The sequence below is a fragment of the Phodopus roborovskii genome, unplaced genomic scaffold (genome assembly GCF_943737965.1).
Source record: "Phodopus roborovskii unplaced genomic scaffold, PHOROB, whole genome shotgun sequence".
NCBI classification, from domain to species: Eukaryota; Metazoa; Chordata; class Mammalia; order Rodentia; family Cricetidae; genus Phodopus; species Phodopus roborovskii.
Genome location: NW_026126416.1, coordinates 5,137,728 through 5,159,759, shown reverse-complemented (window position 1 = coordinate 5,159,759; position 22,032 = coordinate 5,137,728). Strand labels below are relative to the sequence as shown.

The 22,032-nt window shown below is 53.2% G+C and overlaps 1 protein-coding gene across 1 annotated transcript in view; it reads right to left on the bottom strand.

The window, feature by feature from the left end:
- The window catches only part of Pkp1 (plakophilin 1), a 41,285-nt gene extending 31,152 nt beyond the window's left edge, over positions 1-10,133 (bottom strand). Inside the window, exons 1-2 of the mRNA XM_051183196.1 lie at positions 9,924-10,133; positions 521-627 (exon numbers count right to left, since the gene is read on the bottom strand). Of these exons, the coding sequence (XP_051039153.1) occupies positions 521-627; positions 9,924-10,125 (309 nt within the window). The 5' untranslated portion in view covers positions 10,126-10,133. The remainder of the gene's footprint in view (positions 1-520; positions 628-9,923) is intronic.
- Between the last annotated feature and the right edge of the window lie 11,899 nt (positions 10,134-22,032).

Sequence of the window (22,032 nt, the reverse complement as noted above, 5' to 3'; positions counted from 1 at the left end):
TGGGTGGTAGGGCTTGGGTTTGAACCCAGACTTTTCTGTCTAGCAAAGCTCTTCTGCAAGCCAAGGCAGCCTTTGAAGGAGCTGCTGCAATGGACATGCTCTCCTGGTTTCGGGGGGCCTTCTGGGCCCTTCTTCACTCATCGGTACACATGAAGAGAGAAAATGCTTCATGATTTCCCTAAGAACCCCTGTCCACAACAGACCTCCAGGACTCAGACTCCTCACATCCCTCGATCGAAATCAGAAGAGTAAGAAAAAAGTACAGAAACGTACAATGCTTTTTCCAGAATGTTCTCACCTGAGATACCCAAAAATGCCCAACCTGCATCAAAGGAGGCTGCACGGATTTCCCTGTGAGGCAACGGCCAGGCTAATAGCCCTGGTCAGACCTGTAGTCCTCATTTACTGACTAATGTGTGCATTTCTCTTGTAGAGCAACCAGTAAAAGCTCTCTGTATCCGGAACCCCAGACCATGTCCACAGACACTCTAGATCTTTCTGAACAGAAGCAGTTCCTTACCGGATAGCCCCATGAGCCATTCCCTGCCTGGAACTTGGAGAAGTAGCTGCTTCTGCTCGTGGTCCCATAGTTGTTGTAATTGTCAGCCAGCCCATCGTACATGGAACCTGGAGGGCAGAGTGTGGAGGTTAGGACAGGAATGGCCATCATCTTCACCCCTCCCATCTCCCACACCCAGGTCCACCACCTCCATGGAGGGAGGGAAGCAGTCCGAGTTCCCGGGGAAGGGTGGAGAATGGCTGGTCATCTGCTGGCCAAGCCCATCTCTCTCCACACCCTCCATAAGAGCCACCAGACTGCCACAGGACAGCTCTTAGACCGCTCGGAAGGCGGTGACACCTACAGGTCAGGAGCTGGCCTGGAGAGCCTTGGAGAACGGCAGCTGCCACACATGGAATCATCACCCCATGATCCACAAAGACGAGCTTCCCGCTCGGGGAAGGGAGGCAGGCTGTCGACATTCCAGGTCCAGACTCTCAGCGTCAGAGCCACACAGCAGTGTGCACTGTGGAGTCTGCTTGTGGCTGGACCTGTGAGTTCCAACCTGAGCCCAGCCCCCACAGGTGGTCAGGGAGCCTGCCCCTTCCTTGTTTGAGGTCCTCCTGCTGGCAAAGAGCGAACAATGATCAACCTCAAAGGCCCAGTGCGGATTAATTAATGCTTGCACACTGCTTGGAGATCCACAAATGACAGGCTCTGCGGGAGGACAGAGTGTCATTAGGGTTATTAGCGGCAAAGTGGCTTTGAATCACGAAAAGCAGGCTGGATTTAAGGTTCGCGGCAGGGACCCATCTTCCTTATTCTCTTTCACAGAATGCAGGGAGTGGGGAGGCCTACAACACAGCCCCCGCTTCAAGCAAGTAGGTTCAAGGTCCTAACGTCGTCCTCATGACACAGGGCTCTAAGTGACACGTCACTCCCAGTGCCGAGTCTGTCTTCTCTTCTGGGCTATAGCCATCGCATTCCGTCCATCTTTCAAAGCCAGGCTCAAGACTTCGTCGCCTTCAGGAACCCCTTCCTGACCAGCCCCGCTGAAGGTAATCTCTCTAGTCTCTGCTACGTCCTCCTCTTGTACCCCAAGTCATGTGCCACCCGGTGACCATATTTCCTTGGTGACGTTGGGGACTCCATTAAAAGAAAACATGCCGTGGTTCTCTGGCCTGTGTATCTGGAGCAAGGCTCGCTCCCTCTCATTAAATGCACCCTCTGGGTGACCAGGGAGAACCTTCTCACAGGGATGTGCACCCTTTTCTCTGAAGTGATGCTTGGAGCCAGCCCCCCATCAGAAAGCCTGTCCAAGGGGGAATGGGGCTAAACTTCACCTCCCTTGAATCCATTAACCCTTACACTTCTGCCAAACCCACAAAGCTCTAGGTCGTTTCCTGGGAACCACATTGTCTGAATTGGGACAAGATAGGCACTTCAGAATCCAGCCAGCACCCTACTCAGGGCCATCTCTGTCCAGCGCCAGACCCACAACAAACAAGAGACGTTTCCCTTTCTTCCTCAGTCCCCATCTTGGAGGGTGAGCGGGACTTAAGGCTATGGCAGTCATGGTTTGCTCCAACCGGCCTGGCCCACAAGCTCTCCTTTCTGTTTCTGTAAAGTGCTGTCTCTCTGTGTCCTAAATGGTCCATACACTCCCAGAGCTTTGTGGCTGTGTGACTAGAGTGCCATGTGCCTGATGGTACCCCGAGAAGCTTCTCTACAGTAAGGTTCAGCTTTCAAGGATGATGGGCAGCCAGCTATGACTGACCCCGCCTCCTCTGCCTCTTGGCTCAGGGGCCTTCCAGGGGCTTTGCCATCCATAGAGCCCCAGAATCCCGCATCATAGGGCCCAGGTCTGGACCTTCCTCTAGAAGCGAAGTCCTAGGATTCTGCATGGCCCACAGAGCCTCTGGCTTACTCCTGGCCCTCTGCTGGTACAGTAAGTTTGCTCCTGACCCTGCCCAAGCTGCGGCTGTTTCTCTGGACATACTGTGATTTCACAAGGAACAGGAAGAATCCCGTGACTCGGTCACCAGAGGAGGGGCCACAGCCAGACAGAGACATCATCAGGACTCCAAGGAACTGACATCCAGGTCTCCCCCGCCTTGATCCAGCCCATGTCCGTCATCTCCTGTAAAGTTTGGCAGGCCAGTATCTGCTTGGCTCTCATCTCCTGAGCAGACATTTCTCCCCAAAGGGCAGGTATGGGTCAGCCAGCTACTTCCAGATGGAAACTCTGGGGTGGTGACAGATACCTCAACAAAGCCCCAGGGAGGCCTCCTACTGTAAAATCATCTCCTGGAGGCTCCCACACAGGCCTCCACCCCGGTGAGAGGGAATCTACCAGAGTGCCCTGACGCCCACAGGTCAGATAAATCATCTCCCCTTTCCATGCCCTCCGCCAGCCCCGCCACCCTCTTGTAATTCTCCAGGCAAAGTAGGAACTGTACCATGGGGACAGGAATGGACTCATGGACAGGTGGACAGATGGAAGCAGAGGATGAAATACTCTATAACCCCCAGAGCTCGTCCCCACGGCTCATTGTGACTCAGGTGAAAACAGCTCTGAGCTTTAATCCTCATTTGGTCGGTTGCTTCCAGGCATCCTCCAAAACCTGTCTGCAATTAGGGAGCTGCTTGGCTCCCTGTGAGAGTGAGGCAGCCATTATGCCAGTCAGCGCAGCTTCTCTGTCAGAAGGTAGACACACTGCATGCTGAATCGCACCTAGCAGCAGTCAGGGAGAGAAGGTGAGCTCTCTCTCTCTCTCTGTAACAGCACTGTCCTCACACGGAAGCCACAGCTCCCCTGACCCCAGGCTGTGTGGATGGTAAGCCTCTCAAACGCAAGTTCAACAGCAAGAGCATGGAGCTCCCCAGCAAAGTGTAACCATGGCAACTCACTCTCCATCTGGGCCTCTCCAGTTCTACAAGATGGACTCCCAGAAAGCCTTCCTTGGCTAGCCACATTTGCATCTGCTTCGTGTCCTGCTCGCTCATGCCTGTACTCTCTCTTTCATCAGGCATTTTGAGCACTCTGCAAAGCCAGAATCATAGCTCCTCTTTCCTACAGACCCTGTACTAGTCGGCGCTCTAGGTGTGGCCTGGCCTAATTAACCGGAGATGGACATTTTGGCACCGCTTTTTCCTTCCTGTCCAGTCCTGTGGGAAAGGCACTCTGGTCCCTAGGGGCTCAACACCTGCATTTAATGCCAAATGGAGTTAAAGTCTTAGAATTCTATCAGCCAGGGCCTCCTCTGTCCTGATGGATCTTGGAGGGTAGTGTTATTTGGAACAAGAGGGGGCGCTGTGTGAAATTGCAGATGCTCAAGCCCACCTCCTCCAAAGGATTCGCTACCCCCTGGGTGGGGGAGGGGTGAGGGTAAAGGTAAAAAAGATCTGAATATCCAGTTCACCCCTCAGGATCATATCGTCCTTCCCAACAAGCATCTGCCTTCTCAGTGTGTCTCCGTAGGTGCATTCGCCATAAGCAAAAAACGATGGTGACTCCTCAGTGAAGCTGGCAGCCATCCCCACCGGGGCATCATCTTTGGGGCACATATCTGCCTACACAGAGAACGCCCCCCTGCTCTACAAGCAGTGTGAGATTCTTGCCTCCGTCCGCTCCGATGTAGAGTTTCACTGGGTGACACCGTCAGTCTGCCGCATGGAGGACAGTTGCCCGCTGTGTTCATCTTCTCTGCCTCAGATGAGACTGGCCGGTGCTCTTGTGTCGCGCAGGCAACGCAAACTTTATCAGCTCCAGAGCCTTTGAAAGGCAGGTACTAATGGGAAGGGCGGCTCACTCTTTTCCACTCCCAAGCTTCCTCTCTCTTCTTGAGTCAACCCCCTCTCTGCACTCCATAGCCTGCGCAAAACTCAGTTACAGATGATCTCATCCATCCTTTGATACTCCAAACCTTCATCACAATCTCATTAGCCCTGGGTCCAATGGCTGTGCTTACTCTATCTATGCTGGCTGGCTAGTATGTGTCCTGCAGTGTGGAGTCTGCACAACTCTGTGTGTGTGTGTGTGTGTGCATCCATGCACTGAGAATTCCCCAAGCAAGGGACATTGTACTTGAACTAGACTCACCTCACCTCCAGCACCAGGCCCAGCTTCTACATCAACAAGGACCTCATACACAGTCCACCTGAACAGGAGGCCCTCAGAGGTGGAAGACACCTGCAACTCCTCAACTCCCCTTCTTCTCATAAATCTCTCTACATTGATGAGCCAGACCCGTCAGAGGGAACCCTCTGTGGAGGTCTGTATCTCTCTTCCGTGAGGCTGACGTGTCTTCCGCCTGCCACCTGAATCAAGCTCTCCCATTCCTCAATATAAAGACCTTGAAAGAGAAGCCTACAGTCTTTCAGCTCTAAAGAGTCTTTACCCTCCCCGCTGGTCCCAGCTCTCTTCATCTATGTTCCCACAGCTAGGGTCACAGCAAGAGGAATTTAAATGAAGCAAGACTGTGCCTGCACCAGTGTGACACTATCCCGACACAAGATATTCAAGAGTCGGGAGAGACGGACTGTGGGAACCGGTGGTCAAGTGTCCCAGGAGGGCTTGGACTAGCCTGATCCCTGAGCCTCTCTCTGCCTGGCCACAGGAAATAACTGATTCTCCTCCTCTGGAGCTCCCGGGATCCTAGGAAGTGCAGACAGTTCAATGCAAGCTCACTAAGCACTCTGCTGTGGTTCTTGGCCTCTTCCTGGGCATATGCCCACAACAGAAAGGCCCAAACACAACGCTCCGCCTTCACTGCTGAGCAATGGTTAAGGCCAGCTCTGACGGAGGAGCCCATTCTTTCCAATGGTACCTGTGTGACCGTAAGCAAACCCACAGCATGGGTGGAGTATGGGAGCTTGGTGTGGAAACAGACCCGGCATAGGCAGGGTGGTGGGTTAGAGAGCAGGCAAGCGGTAGAGGTGACTGACTCAGCCGTGGTCGGAAGTAGACCCGCCACTGGCAACCACTGCAGTAGGGAAGCAAGAGGGAGCGAATGGTGTGTCAGGTATGGGAATCCCCATGCTGGCGTGACATGGGTGAAGGGTGGGGCCTGAGATCACAGCTCTGAATTTTGCTACACTGCAGAATCCGCTGGAGTTTTAGAGTACTACTTCCTATGGCCCCCTGTGTTCTGGCGAGATCAGAATCTCAGACAGCAGGACCTAGGTACTTGTGTTTAAAAAAAAAAAAAAAAAAAAAAAAAAAAAATTCCAGGTCATTCCAACCTGCAGCCAATTTTGACATTAGCTGATGAGAACTTTACTTTCGTGTGCTCGCTAGGTATTTACTGCACAGACATGACCACCTGGGTGTCTGGAGGACAGGCGCAGACAGTATGGGCAGGGAAGTATGAATCTACTTCCAAGTGGCACAGAGCACTTTTGATACGATCTTACCCAATTCCTAACAGCTGCACAGACCCAGAGAAAAGCAGGAACTTGCCCAAGACGGCATAGTAGAGAATAGTTAATAGCCAAGCTGGATTCCTGCCGCAGTACAAGATGTTCAGGTGTGGTATGTGTGCATGTCTAGGCTATGTGTGCTATGTGTGTATCCATACATGAGCATGCACAGGACGGGGCTTATGCCTCTGTGAACAGATGTACACAGTTAATGTGTATGCTCATGTGCATAAATATATTCCTAATGTAAAATATCTGCATGTAATCATAAATGCATGCATGCATGTGTTCATGTGTGTGGTGTTTATATGCATGACTCTATATGTTGTGCTGTGTACGGATGTGTGTCACATGTACATGTGTGTGTGTTTATGTATATTGGAGTGTGTGTGTGTGTATGTAACTGTGTGTGTCCGTGTGTATAGAGTAACTGCGTATCTACAACATGCATATCCATGTGAAGAATGTGTGTATATGTATATAACACAAACCTACAAAGAATATCAAATAAGGATACCTGACATAATTATGGTCAAGCATCATATACCTTCTAGAAGTCACATTTAATCACAGAAGCACTTTTCATATTTCTAACCTAGATTAAATGATACATCACTATTTACAATTTGGAAGGGCCGTCCCACCGCACAGGTTACTGATGTGGTCACCGATCCCTCGTTCTACCCTCCGGTGTATTTTTACAAACTCTGCCAGTGAGATTAGCAGAGGATGGGCTCTAGGAAAACAAACAGTGTTTGCTACAAAACAGCCTGGGATACTCCACATTTTTGCATGTGTTGTAACAGGTCAACAGAAATACTGGCTAAAACCCCAGCTTCAAGAATGGTAAAGAAACAGAATTAGTTCACTTGAAGTTTAATTGGTATGTTTTGCCTCTGGAACAAGCTTAAACACAAATGCCCTTTACCGTCTCTCATCTCCACTTGGCGCCCTAGAAAACAGCTCCACGGCGTTGTCTACCAGGGAAGGGCAACTTTCAAGAGGAGAAGGAGCAGAGCCTTCCTCAGGCAGGGGTTCATGCTGAGACACAGACAAACACAAGCATGCAAGCCACCAAAGGCAGGGCCGCCCAAGGCAGCCCTTTCATAGCATGGGGCAGCTGGCATGAGGCTGCGCCTGAACAGGAACTTGGAAGGCGAGCAGGCACCTCCACCAGCGCCGTCAATCTCCAATCTCTGAGTACAGGGGAATAAAGGCTCTGTGTTTCGTGGGGAACACCATTTCCGAGAGGGAAGAACTTGTGGCCCAAGTTGGGAATTTAGAATCATGGATAGCTAAGCAGGCAACCTCGCCCAGTACAAACGCTGGTCAGACTGGATTTTTTTGGAAGTAGAAGGGAGCCCTTTTCTGGAACTTTGTGTGTGACCTGTATGTGGAGGTGGTGGGTGTCGTGCTTGATGAATCAAATGGGGCAAACTGTACGAATGAAGAGATTGAGTCGGGAAGGCGTGACTCATTGCCAGCCCTTCACCCTCATAGGTCAGACCATCATCAACAACCAGGGATGCCAATAGCCGCTTGCTGAGCAGATTTGACATCTCTACCCTCACCTGCCACCATTTGCCTCTCATTTCCCACCTGGTCAGGAAGAAAATTACCTAAACACCCTGATACTCGAAGGGACACCCTGAGAACACAGGGGAGCACCTTCATGGCCAGTTCCCACTGGTAGAAGCCACCTCCCCCTGCGTGGTCTTCAACCCTCTTGGGGACTTCATGTCCAAGCTGCAGAATCTGATCTACCATGAATGAGGAGGGAACAGGTAGAGGTGTGCCTATAAGTAGGGCCAGATCCCTTCTCTAGCCCCCAACAGCTAAAGTCCCCTTGCTAAAAAGAACAAGGGGACAAGGGTGGGCCTGGTGGGCAAGGCTCTAAGGAAAAGGAAAAGCCTCTTCTAACCTCGGGGGCCATGGGTAAATGTCCCTGGTTGTTACCAGGTATGAGGAGCACTATTCTGCCAAGCAACCCTTTGGGTGGGGCCAGCCTTCTTTAGAGCTGGGTTCTAACCAGAGAGGCCCTGGATGTGAGGTCCGGAGCTCAAGACCCATGGGAACCAACTCTTTGTTCCGGGAGAAGACCATGTGAGAAGTCAAATGTCCAGGGGTAGAGGGGACTTGCACAGCTGCCAACCGGTCTCTACCAGGGTGGGAAACGGGACCCTGGCATGGAAATCGCCAGGAGAAAGAGAGCACAGAGTGGCCGTGAAGCAAATACAAAATGCTTGGGCGTTGCGGATGAAGAGGACTGAGAAATCTGACGAAAACAAAGCCAGATAAACCAGACACACCAGCTCCAAGTGCCCCAACCGCCTATTCCAGCTGGGAATACTGGCCCCCTTTGGGAACCTCCCCAGAGGCTGAGGTTAGAGGAGACACACCTACAGGGCCAGTCTCAGGAGAGTTTCTGGACAAGCGTGCATTAGGAGGCATCCCGGTCAGCCCTAAGCCCTCGCCTGGCTGAATCCCCTCGGGGGAAACTTTGGTAGAGACACCATCAGATGGTTACCCACAAAGGCCAAAGGCTAGAAGCAGCATCCTGAGACGACAAGATGTCAAGGGCCATCCTGAAAGGCGGCAATGGGGCCAGGGAACCAGTCTGAGATGTCCCTGGCCTTAGGAGCCAGGAGCTGAGGCTGGTAGGGTAGGGGTGAGGAGAGACAAGGTCAAGCCTGTACCAGCAAAGAGTGGGTGGGGCCTTAAGCTGTGCCCTGGGCTGTGGCTGGACGAAGCCCTTTGTTACTCCAAACCTGCTCTCAAATGAAGCCAGGGAGCTGTGAATTAAAGGGGAGTGAGGCAAGGAGGTGCCCGCCTGGTAGGGGACGGGAGCCAGGAGACCCGCCAAGGGCAGAGGGCACAGAGGACAGCAAAGCTTCCGGTGTGGGAGGTGGGCCGTCAGCTGACAGCCATTTTCTCTCCCTTAGCTCTACAGAGAGTTCACCAGGGAACAGAGGGGACAGAACGCAAACCCGGGGCACAGAGCATGGCCTGTGGGCACACTGAGCAAATGGTGAGTCCATTTGCCAGCCTCTGCCCTTCACTGTCTCCTAGGTGTCTAACAAGCCTGACCTGGACTGGTTCGCTGTCTTCTTATTAGCATTTTACTCAATTTGGTTAAACGATAACAAATAAAGAAATGGAGCCTTGCTGATGGTATCTGATAACCAGAGGTCTGCATGTTTCTCACTGGGAATCCTTTGCTCGACAGACAATTTTCCTCTAAGTTTCGACTTTAGCAACTCGTCAGGTATGCTTGCCACCTTCAGCTTCGGGGACTCGGCCGGCCCCTTTCTCCTGGCCTCGCCCAGTCTAGGTCCTTGTCACTTACAGACCCTGAGGGGAAGCCTGAACTGGAAGCCCACGCTGGTGAAGCGGGCTCAACTGAGTGTCCTCCGCCACCCACCCCACCCCACACCACCCAGCCCACCCCACCCCAGCTTTTATTTCCACTTTGACACCATAATGCCTCTCCTCAACCCAAACGCCATCACAGTAACTCAGTCAGTCTTTTTCCCGTTCTACACACCACCCTCACCAGGGATGTTGTCCCGCCTAGCCTGGGTGCAAGCTGGAGGCTAAAGGTCTGGGTGATTGCAAATCCTGGGGAGGGTGGATCGGAGCGGGTGGTGTGTGAGGTAAACGAGAGCCCTGATCTGGGACTCCAGGACAAACTCTGGAAGATAATAGGAGGCTGGTACCTCCGCTGGAGCAGGATTGGGAAAAGAGAACTATCTGGATTCTCTCTCGCTCGAAAGTTACTCCCTGAGTCCCCCACTGAGCTACCCACCCACCCAGATCCACAGTGCGCTCTACCTCCAGCAGCAGGCTAGCCCGAGGCGGGGGAGCACACACTGTGGCTGTGGTCACTCCTAGCAGAGCCCCGACGACTGAGGCTCAGTCCAGTCCCCCTCCCGCCAGCAGACAGAAGCGCGTCGGGAGAGAGGGAGGGAGGGACGCACGTCCCAAGGGCACAGCGCGCCTTTACCTCGGTTGGAGTGGCTCAGGGTGGACGACTGCGAAGACTTGGACTTCTGCCGCTTGACGGTCATCATCACCTGCTCCTGCACGCGCTGCCTGCCCGACGTGCCCGTCTTCATTCTTTGGTCGGAGGGCAAAGCCAGCGTGGAGTTGTCCTGGTCCTGGAAGCATTCGTACGCCAAGGCGGTCTTGAGTGGCGAGTGGTTCATGGTGGCGGGGTGGGGCGCGGGCCTGGGGAGCCAGAGGTGCGGTGCAGAGCAGTGCGGGCGGGCGCGTGTTCTCGACTCAGCGGCTCCCTATGGCCATAGAGCGCTGGTCCGCGTGAGGGCTCCCGGCGGTTGCTCCCTGGTGCCTCCGCCCCGGCTCGTCCCTCGGCAGGCACTGGCCGGGCCCGCCCTCCGTCAGACAGGATATACCACCCTGCCCTGCGCCACCCACTCCGCTCAGACGCGAGCTGCAGGGCACTGCCTCTGCCAGGAGGGCACTGGGGTGTGTGTGTGGGGGGGTGCGGGGCGGGGAGTGCCCGGTGTGCAAAGCCTCTCTCCCTCCCCTGAGGTGCGGGGGAGACGCCCCTCAGTCCTGCACCTACCGGCTCCTGGAGAAAGTGTGTGCTCAGCTCAGGACCCAGGGGGAACCTCTGTCGAGGAAAAGGGAACTTTGCTTGCTCAGCTCCTGCTCTGCAAGTACCCCTTAAGCACTGAGGTCGTGGCACAGACCAGCCTTGTCCTGTGGGGGCGCCCAGGCTCATGGCAGAAGTGCGATCTCTGGCCCAAGACACCTCTCACTCTTAGCCGGGCAACCCATTCCATTCTAAAGCAGCTTCCAGCTCTAAGGGTGTGAAGTCCCACAGGGGCAAGACAAGACTTACAAAACAAAACAACTCGGCCAAGTAGCGCTTGTGCCACCATAGAAATCTTGTCAACAGTGGTTCTTCTCTGGAATGCCATACTCTACCCCTGCAGCAATGCCTGCCATTCAGTGGGCACTCAGAAAAACCTACTGAGACCCTTACTGGGAAACTGGAAGCTGCCTCATCTCTAACTCCCCAGTATGTGTCTGCCTGTGCGTGTTCTCCCCTACACAATCAACTTTGGGACGTTCATGGGGATGTTTCAAGCACATGGCATCCTCCGGGACTATGGTGTGGGGGAGCCCACAGCCGTGAGTTCGGTGTGTAACAAACAGCAGCTGAGTAGTCTTAAAAGCTCTTTGATGACAATCTTTCTAAAAGGTATCACACCCAGCCTTGCCCACTGAAGCAAGCGATACTGGAAGTATTTTATGCACTCCTTGATGACTCAGGTTTCTGGCTCTGGACATCCACCACTGAAGCGTGTAGCAGTGCATTCTGGTCAGCTTAGGTTTAGGGTCTCAGGAACTGTGAATGCTGATGCCCTTGCTTTCAGGTGTCCTGGTAGCTCGGAGCTCTCACAAGCCCAGTGTACTTCACTCCTTTAATCTGCACAGGAAGGGACAGCCACAAACTAAGACTGGTTGCTACTTAGCATCAAGGGAAGGCCAAGGAGACTGACCCGTGACCACACGCAGGTCATCACCTCTGCCCCAGAGAAGTGGGTGTTACATATAAGCAGCTCAGCCACTGCTTAGCAGATTGTTATAAAACAAACCATAGCTTCCTCTGGAAGCAGTTTTATACTGCTTGTGTTCTTAAAAACAAACAAAAACAACAAACAAAAACCCCCAGTGGCTTAAGAGATGTGACCCCAACACTCCATCATTAGATATTAAAAGCTAAACACCTCAATCCTTGGCCATCACTCATTTTGTCAGAGTTTGCATCCAGCCAGACTGCCGCATACTTAGCCCTGCCTGGCTCCGTACTTGAGTGATGGAAGAAAGGCAGCCTGCTCCTATTGTCCCAGGGAGTAGGTGACAAAGCCTCTCCTCTAACCAGGCCTGGTGGCTCCCAGTCCGTTGCTTATTCCTCACACTTCACGGCTTCTCTTAGAAAAGCACTATGAAATGAGCATTTACAGAAGGGCCAGGTGTACTATAAAGTACAGGAGACAGCTTATAAAAACGCAACTCCATTATATCATACATTCAGACTGAGACCTAAATGTGTTGGCCGTAATAAGCCTTAATTGAGACATTCGATAGCTTTGCAACCTTCTGCAGTACACAGGACCCTGAAGCAGGTGGTTGGAATATTCTTATGAAAATCAAGTGCATGGAAGTCCAAACTAATCATCTTTAAAACTTTTTCCAGGTGTAAAGTTCAGTTTGCCCAGCTGCCACAGTCTGGTTTGGATAGCGGCATCAGCTTTACTGCGTCGATAGCAATGGGCAGCATTTAATCTAGTGCTATAAGCTCTGCCTGCAGATCGGGCTCTGTGTCCGGCTTGTGTGGCCCATGCCGTCCTTAGAATGACCCTGGGCACTTGGCGCCCGCACGCACCATCGCTTCCCTTTTCCCGATGAGGGGGCTGAGGCACCGTAAGGTTAATGGGTTAGTAACTGGCAGAGGTGAGGCCAGGTACCCGCAGCTGGGTCCAGAGTGTGGCAGCGTTCAGCAGTGGTGCCCTTACCGTCGCTTTATCTCGCAGTGGGCTCCAAACCCTTCCCACTTTAAAAATACTGAATTCCACCCCATGAAATTCTGCGAGCTGGGTTATATCCCCGACTTCCCTCGTGGTGTCCCTTCATGCCTCTGTCTCACGTCTGTAAAGTCGAGGGACACAGCTGACGGATCTGGATAGCCACTCCGACCTCACACTGCAATTGTGACATCGCTGTGGTGTTTCTAGAGAAGGGGAATCTTGAATCAGGTCTTTGTCCTCACTGCTTCCAACATGGAAGCGGACGAGAACCTGTAAGGCCTGCAGGGAGGATGGACTAGGTCCTCTCAGCCCCCACCGAGCACGGACAGCAGGTCCCCACCCCAGAACCACCCTGAGAGGTACTATTCTTCCCGTGAGAAAACACGCTTTGAACGCTGAGCCAACAGTGAAGCCTGTGGGCTGTGAGAGGGAAGAAGGGCAGTGTGGCCACCCCTGCAGGACCAGATGAAGGGGATGCTGGTCTGTTCCCCTCCCTCCCGTCCCACCCCTGCAGGACCAGATGAAGGGGATGCTGGTCTGTTCCCCTCCCTCCCGTCCCACCCCTGCAGGACCAGATGAAGGGGATGCTGGTCTGTTCCCCTCCCTCCCGTCCCACCCCTGCAGGACCAGATGAAGGGGATGCTGGTCTGTTCCCCTCCCTCCCGTCCCACCCCTGCAGGACCAGATGAAGGGGATGCTGGTCTGTTCCCCTCCCTCCCGTCCCACCCCTGCAGGACCAGATGAAGGGGATGCTGGTCTGTTCCCCCTCCCTCCCGTCCCACCCCTGCAGGACCAGATGAAGGGGATGCTGGTCTGTTCCCCTCCCTCCCGTCCCACCCCTGCAGGACCAGATGAAGGGGATGCTGGTCTGTTCCCCTCCCTCCTGTCCCACCCCCTGCAGGACCAGATGAAGGGGATGCTGGTCTGTTCCCCTCCCTCCCGTCCCACCCCTGCAGGACCAGATGAAGGGGATGCTGGTCTGTTCCCCTCCCTCCCATCCCACCCCTGCAGGACCAGATGAAGGGGATGCTTGTCTGTTCCCCTCCCGTCCCACCCCTGCAGGACCAGATGAAGGGGATGCTGGTCTGTTTCTGTCAGGCACGCATTTGGACGGGGAGAGAATTTCGATGGGTCAGTTTGAGTTTGGAAGCTGAAGGAATGGTCGGGGGGGGGGGGAGAACTTCCTGGAAGAAATTTATTTGGACCCAGTCATGAAACAACACAAGCAAAATTGCATCCTCAAAGTCATTGAAAGGAATGAGCAAGAACGAGCTTCTAATTTTGTTTGCCTCTTGCCTACAGCATTAAATTGACCCAGATTTCACTCAAGACTCCCGCCCAGTCTTCATGAGAGGAGAACATCTTGTGGCCTTGGTGGAGTGTGGATTTATTTATTCAACAATTATTTACTGAGCAAACTACTCATTGTGTGATGGGGGAGCCCCGCCGGTAGAGGAAGGCCCGGAGGAGTCTCAGAGCTTCCAACAGGACTGCAGATTCTTCCGGCTTGGATTCAGCCCTTCTAGATGCGTGGGCCATCTCCACTTGTACCACAATACCGAACCCGGGGGATATGAAAGGTGGGATGCTCTTGCTTTCTGGCTCCTGTGCTTGTCAGGATGGTCCCTCTGCATGTGTCCCATGTTCTAGGACAGTGGCCGTGGGGCTGGCTCTGCTGTCAGGCCTTTCCAGCCATATAGGAGGGTTTTCAAGGGCTGCCCGACTCAAGGCTCAACCCAGACATCCACATCGCCTCCTACCCAATCTAGACCTATGTATACCCTTCCTTCTCCTTCATTTCTCTCCTAACCCTCTGCAGCTTCCCTGCCCCTGGGCTGACGCCTGCACTCATGCCTTCAAATGTATGCTGTCCCCTCTGCATGGAGCATACTCAGCCAGCCTCTCAAGGGTATTGAGTTCTGAGTGAGCGCCTGGCCACACCAGTTCCTGGAATTGACACAGTCAGAAGCAGCCAACCTGTGTTCCACAGGGCTTACCTTCTAAAGAGACACGCAAAGGCAAGCTGTTTCATGAGCTAGCAGAACTACTTACTGGGAATTATGTATGTCAGGTGCCGTTCAGGAAACACGCGTGGCGATAGAGAATACAGAGAGACAACTGTGGTCACTGGGACGGATGAGGCCAGCAGGCTGCCACCTGGAGCGTGGAGGCAGGCAGCTGTCAGTCTCTGGTAGAGCTCCAAGCAGAGCCCAGCATACCCTTGCAACCCAGACACCAGCAACAGGGGGCAGTGGGCACGAGGTGGGCAGGCAGGCAGCACCATTCTGAACAACTTCCTGCGGTGGGCGAAATGTCTGTGGTGGCTGCTTCAATCAGTTCAAACTGCACGAAAAGTAAAATTCTGCCACATTCCAAGCACCCGGTAGCCACACACTGCTGGCGGCCACTGTACTGGCCAGTTTAACTTTCTACGAGAAGCCACCGGCAGGTGTTAGCAAGGGCGGTGACAGACAGCCCTACTTCCTTCCTTCCCTTCTCTTCCTTGTTGATGCCTTCTTTCCTGTTATCCCCAGAGAGCAATCCCCAAGCCAGATTCAGTCTCTCGCCTGAAGCCCATTGGCTTCCCTGACCATACCCCTTGCCCTCCTTCGTTAGACCCATGGGAGTCTATGGTCTTGAACAGCTTGCTGTTCATTGCACAATCCTCTGTATACGTTGCTTGGTAATACCTTTTCATCTTGTGCACAGACAAGCCTGTGTGTAGACCCTCCCAGACTCCCCAGTCGGCTGGGCTCCCGAGGCTTTGTCTCTGGAGCCCAGTTTCCCTTAAGAGATCCACCTGCTAACTGGAATCTCAGCAACACACACCCAGCTCCCAGGCCTTGTCTCCCGGTGTCCATGTGATCAAGGGAAGCCCGTCTTTCTCAGTTCCCAGGGTAAATTTATTCCAGGAACCCAGAATTTATTTAACCCCACTTTGTCCCATCTGGGGACTCATTTCACCGGGATTCCAAAACCCACGCCTCCCAGAGACCCTGTGGTGATGCCTTTCAGAGTCCAGAACCTTGGCTTGGCTCAGGGTACCAGACCAGAAATGGCCCTTGACTCGTGATGAGACCATATGCCACCTTTCACCAGGCTGCAGGACCCACTGGTCCTAGAAGTTACAGGGGCACACAGAAGCTCCCAGCCATGGTCCAGGAGGTGGGGGAATTGGAAGAAGCCTAGAAACAGCAGAGGCCACGCCCATGTCCCTTTGGCAAGCACTCCAACTGGAGGATTAGAACATATGGCCAGAGCTAGAAACTTGCTGTGTCTAACTCTGTCCTGGAAGAGCTGGGGGGCAGGGCTGATAGAGGGAGGGGACAGGCATCGAGGGGCCGGGCAGGAGGTCCTGGGTGAATCTAGGGCGTGCTGGGCTAGCCAGCAAAGGGCCGAGGCCTGGGTGTGCACTGAGGGATCCTGGGCCACCAGGACTGTCTCGGAGCTGCCCTTCTGGTCTCTCTGGGTGGGGTGGGTGGGGCAGTTGCCAGCAGGGAGGGAAGGAGATGAATAGTAGCAGGAATTCAGCCCAGCGCTGGCTGACAGCCGCTGTCAGCCCTAGACTGGTACTGCACCCTGCCCTCCTGCCAACCCAGATTTTACTCTGCCCGCCTAACACTGCGTCCTGGGGCCCTGCCTTTCCTCAGCCTACAGCTAGTGGCCTTGCCCTGTGATCCCGGGTGGACCTCAGCGTCTGTCAGTCCCTGCCTCACGCAGACACCAAAGCTCACTTCAAAACAGACTCCGAGAAGGACCCTGGGGAGACAAGAATGGGGTTCTAGAGCCAACAGAACAATGTGTGCGCCACGGCTGTGTGCATTGCCAGCTGTGTGAACCTCAGCAAGCCACTTAGCCTTTCTGTACTTCAGCTTGTGTACTGGTAATGGCAAGTTAGTAAAAGCTTCCTTGAAGGGTCCTTATGGCCACACACACACACACACACACACACACACACACACACACTGCACAGTTCATGGAATACTGGAGCTGCTTGATAAGAAGCATAATAAAGGATTACTAAGGGCCTGCTTCTTCCTCCAGTAGCATCTGCCTCCTATCTAGCAATCAGTCCTCCATACTGCCCAGGGCCATATGCTCTGCTCAGGTCCTTTCTTCTTAATGGCAGGTCTCTCAGGCATTCCCTTCCTCCCTGGAGCACGGCCACAAGCCTCCCAGGGTCCACTTAAGCCCCACCCCCCATTGCTTGTCCTTGCCTCGCCCACCCCTGGTTGAATTAATTCTTTTATATCGAGAGTGGCCCACCATTCCCCATGGGTACTTGGGAGGTGGAGGGCTCTTCAGAGACCTAAGGAAGCCCTTGACTAATTAGAGTTGCTTAGTTGGTATAGGGAGGTCTGGAGAGGTAAGGCTTATGATGGACATCCTCAGTGTCCAGCCCTGCCTCTTCCCACCTCAGAGGTACTGGTCTTCTCCCTGTTGGGTAGATGGGGGAAGGAGCGTGAGGTGATGAGCTTGCTGCTTCAGAGAAATGGGAGAGAGCAAAGTGCCTGGAACAGGCCTGAGCTGGGCAGTCCTGCTCTTACAATGCTCGTGTAAGGTCTTGTGCTGTGAGAATCGCCAGCATTCAGGAGGTGGAGCCAGAGCCCAGGGAAAGGCCGCGCTCGCGGTGGGAGTTGTATCTGTTAGGAGCTTGGGGTGTGTGCCTGAGAGCCCAGTGGGGCCCTGTGTTCTTCCTTTCTGTCTCACAGTCACCTGCCCAGTCCCAACCCCAGGCCTGCACAGCTTGCTGGTGATGTGATGAATCACCTGCCCTTGCCTGCAGACGGCAGCCACACCCAAGGCAGCTGGCACCCTGCATTTCTTCTGCTCTGAGCTGCTGGGCGGGCAGCCTGCCAGGTCATGGATGGGCATTGGTGGGAGCCAAGACACTACAGGGCCTTAAGCCAGGCTAAGAATCTGCTGAGTGTCAGAGCCTCCCGTCAGTATTGCCCCATCAGTCTGGCCAAAGCCGTCCATGGAAATCCAGGCACCTTCTTGTAACAAGCCACAGCGTCTCCTGCAACTATGCTCCATAAAACCCCAGCTGTGGTTGCAACAAAGGGTCTAGAGTGTCCCCACCTGAGCGGGAGCCATGCCTGGTCATCATGGCTCTCTCTGCTGGGCATAGCGCTATTGCTCCAGAGCCCATCAGAAGAAGCAGTTCTGTCCATCGGAACCCATCTCAAGCTCTCCCAATAACTGTCAAGATACCTTCGCTTTGGAGCAACCCTTCCCTTCCTCTCCCTCAAGTCTCACAGCAAATGGCCAACTCCTATGCCCACTTGGGGACGTCACACTGTCCCTCGGTGCACCAGGACATCTACCATCATGCCCTGAATATAGAGATGCTTGACAAGTGCCTATCTAGCCAAGCTGCATTCCATTCACATGTTCTGTTATGACGTCCCTGTCACCAGATCCCATGCTGGAAGACACCCACGTGGCCATAACTTTAGGTATCGCCGGAATAGCATGCAGGGCTTGGACCGATTTTGACAAAGAGCCCTTGGGGGTTTGAGGGAGCCCATTGATATCTTATTCTCCTAATCGTCCCCAGACGCGGGGCTCTGCCATCCTCACAACCACCAAGGGAGTAGAGGGGCAGAGGGCTCGAGGAAGGAGCATCCGGGTGTACCACCCACATGCCTATCCTGCCTTGACTGGCATGCTCAAAGAGCTTGTGCTATGCCAAGAGAGACCAAGTGGCCTTTATCATGGAAGATTTTTTTTTTTTTATCCTCACTCCTACTCTCTTGGAAGCTAGTCAATAAAATGGAGCCGAGCTGGCAAGAGCTGTGAACCCAGGACTCTCCTGTTGATTCCTGAAACTGGCTTAGGCAGGTGTCCCAAGTCCGTGGCTATAGCGCTCAGCTGAGGGCAAGGAGAATGTTGGGAATGGCTGATGGTATGGGAACAGGATTTGGAGGGCCCATGGGATCCAGAGCATTCTGGAGGCCACAGAAACAGGCAAGGTAGGTTTGAAGTTCAGGACACAGGGTTTTGGTTTCTATTGCTACAAAGGGGATTGTTTGGACTCTCACAAAGAACGAATGCTTTCTTGGACCAGCTGAGTTTGCCTGTCCATCTGTTTTGATAATATTCAAACCTGTCTAGTGGTTTACCGTCTTGGCTTCCTGTCCTGTATCTCTTGGGGTCTGCCCCTCAATTCCATGAGAAACATAGTCACCTCCTTACGACCTCCTGCTGTGAGGATGAGAAACTGGATCTTGGAGAAGGAATTTGACTTGCCCAGAGCTACCACCACTTAGTGGCAAGGCTGAATCTTGGGGTGTTTGCTACCATCCTAAGACAAATGATTTTCCTCCAGGCCACACCATACATGCCTTAAGACATCTCTGCAAGGAAAAAGCTGCCAACGAGCATAGTCTTTGGGGGGGACATTTTAGTGGGTCGAGTAATGTCCCTGCCAAATATCAATGTCCTTATCACCAGAACTTGTGAGCGAGGTGCATTCGGGAAAGAGAGCCTTTGCTGGACCACAGCAGAGATCAAGTATTTTCCTAAGAGAAAGGTGGATGGAGGTCTAAGCCAAGCGCTAAGACCTCTGCTGCCACAGACAATGTGTTCAAAAGCCTCCGAAAACCACAAGAAATATGAAACAGACCCCCAGCACCGGATAAAGCCAACCAGGCCAGCATTTTGGTTCTTGGCTTATGGCATCCAGAACCTGGGGGAGAATAATTTTCTACCATTCCTAGACACGAGGTCATGGGAGCTTGAGCACAAGAATGAGATATTGATATTGACCCTAAAACTCCCCAGTGGATAGCATGAGCTGTTAGCCTTTCTCAGTAAGTAGCAAAGTCACTCGGCATGCATCTTGGTGGGGATAGGGACCCATGACTAGGGATGGAAGGTGCTTGAGTGACGCTATCCCTTGCAATGGCTCTTGACCAGCACCAGGGAGCCAACTGCTTACTCCCTGCCCCCACCCACCCACACCCCTGCACCTGCTTTGATACACGGTTTCACTCCCAGGAGCTCAGGGGAGAAGGATGTCCCAGCGGCTCTCAGCAAAGTGAAGTGGCCGACGGCTCCGCCAGGAGGAATTTATGAAGCCAGTTACACCTCTCTGCCAGGAAGTCAGAGGAGCCCAACCTCTCATAACTGCCAGTCTCTCAGCCTGATGGTCCATCATTTTCATACTTTCCCACTTAATGGGATGTCTGCAGGCAGTCAAAGCAACGCAGCCACAATTAAACACAAGAAAACATAATAGGGCTTTGTCTTTCTGTGGGCCTTTCATTGGAGAGCTCTGGGGAGGCCTCTTGTTACTTATAATAATGGGAAGACTGAGGCCTTGTCCAAGAACAGAGTCAGCACAGGGTCTGAACAAGTTACCCATTGGTGCTCGAGGTTCTGTAGAAGGAAGCTTTTTTTTTTTTTTTTTTTTTTTTTTCTGGGTTGGTATCTTCTCAGAGAAGACCAGAATGGAGTTCAAACAGAATGGAGTTCAAACAGCCTGTCCAACTCAATGAGGTAGGAAGGGCTGGTGAGCCTAGCTCAACATTGCTCCCTGGTTCTTTGTCCTTTGTTTGACTTTATGCAAAGCAGGGTTCTGGGCCTGGCTTGGCTACCAGCTTGCTGCGTGACTTTGGACAAGTCGTTGGCCTTGTCTGGGTTTTGGTTCGCTTGCTTCTAAAGGAAGCAGGTGGGAATAGATGCTCTCAGTGAGTAGTTCTTGGATCTCAAGGTGCAGCTAATCACTGAGGGATCTTGCGAAAACACCTTTGATTGTGGTGCGGCCGGTATGGGGCGGGGCCTGGGGCCCTGCATTTTTCCAGCAAGCTCCCTAGGGGAGGGGGGGATGCCACGCTGTAGGGAGCACACTTAGAGCCAGTTAGCTAATCATGGCCTGTGAAGTGCCATCAGCTCATTGTCATCGCTATCCCCAGGGTAATACCTGCCTGAAAAATAAGAAACAAACAGGCTAAGATGTGTAAGAGGAGTTTATGTGCTGTAAAGCCAGCCCCGTACAAGCACAAAAGACCGCCAATATTATGATTAAGTCCTGATGCTCGAAACCAAGAGGCTTGGCTCAAGATCAAGACCTCACACCTCTCACCAGCTAAGGGCTCCTCAGTAAACACGTCACCCCACATGCCTGTGGAGCAGGGGAGGGTATCGACCTCATAGGCTTTGGGGGAGGATAAAATGAGGTAGGACCACTAAGCGGCTAGACACGGAGGGCTCTGTGTATAAATAACGGCAATCATAGGTCCTCCCTATAGTGGCTATCCATGCTGTAGGATGGGACACTTGCGGGAACCTGGAGCATCCATCTGCACTTTTCCTTGCTCCTCCCGACCGGACTTCATCTCTAATAGCTCCTTGGCCCTAGGTCCTCCCCTGGGGTCCCAGAATCCTCCACCTGTCTATTGTCCTGGAAAGCAGACCTCTGGTTCTTCCATCCAATCCCCTGGATTGTGCCGCAGCCGGAGAGTCTATGGCCTCAGCTGCCAGCACCTGGTTGGGGTGTGTCGGGCAGGGGCTCGGGAAGATATGCAGCCTTGTTTTCCGCTGGGAAACTACTGGCTATCTAAAGTGTTCGAGGCTTGGCATAGATGACAGTTTCCATGGTGACTTTAGGCTTATGGGATCCCCCCACCACACACACACACACACACACACACACACACACACACACACACACACACGGCCTTGCCTCCCATCCTCTATTGGCTTGGGAGGTGCATCTAAGGGACCTCCTTCTCCAAGCAGTGACTTTTTCTTCTGAACCATCTGCCCTGGCTTAAGCAGTTTACAGATGGATGCTGGGATAGCCAAGAGCAGCAGGGTACATCCCTGTGGAAAGGACAGAGGTACTGCCTCTCTCCCAACCTGGAGCAGTGAAGTCTGGTTATGTCTAAACAGAACAATTACCCTAATTGCTGTTTGTGCTAATTACACTGCCATCATTGGTCAGACGGTAGCATGGCATTACTCACCCACATGGCCATGGGGCAGCAGCCTGCTGTAGTACCAAGCCTCTGTAGGGGGCAGAGGCGGAATGCAGACCCTGGTGCACAGTCCGTCCAGGTCCCCAGGCCCCAGTACCCCACAGCAGGCTGGGACCCTTTGGTTAGCGTTAGATTAGCGTGTCTTCGCTTCCAGGTATGAAGGCTTGGATTTGCTGATGTGCAACTTTTATATAATGTGCCTAAATGTGCAGAGAAGGGCAAATTACCATATTGTTCATAGTTCTGCAGATGATGACGCTGGGGGAAAAACTGAACTTTCCTGTTTAAACCAAGCAAGGGATTATGTGTAACAGTCTTGTTTGGAAGCATTCAGAGACGATGTGTGAGTAGTCAGTTCAGGGCTGGTCCTGCCCCAGTGATAGGTCCCTTGCCCATTCATGGGAGAGTGGTATTAGGAGGCTCTCTGCCCTGCTCTCAGACTGCTCTGCTGGCGGTCGTGGTGGTCCCCAGGGACTGTGGCCATGTCCTCTCTTTTCTAGGCGTTTTGGGTTTTCTGGGCGTGAAAAGCAGGGCTCCTGTACGGAGGTCTCCCACCAAATCTCTGCCCTAC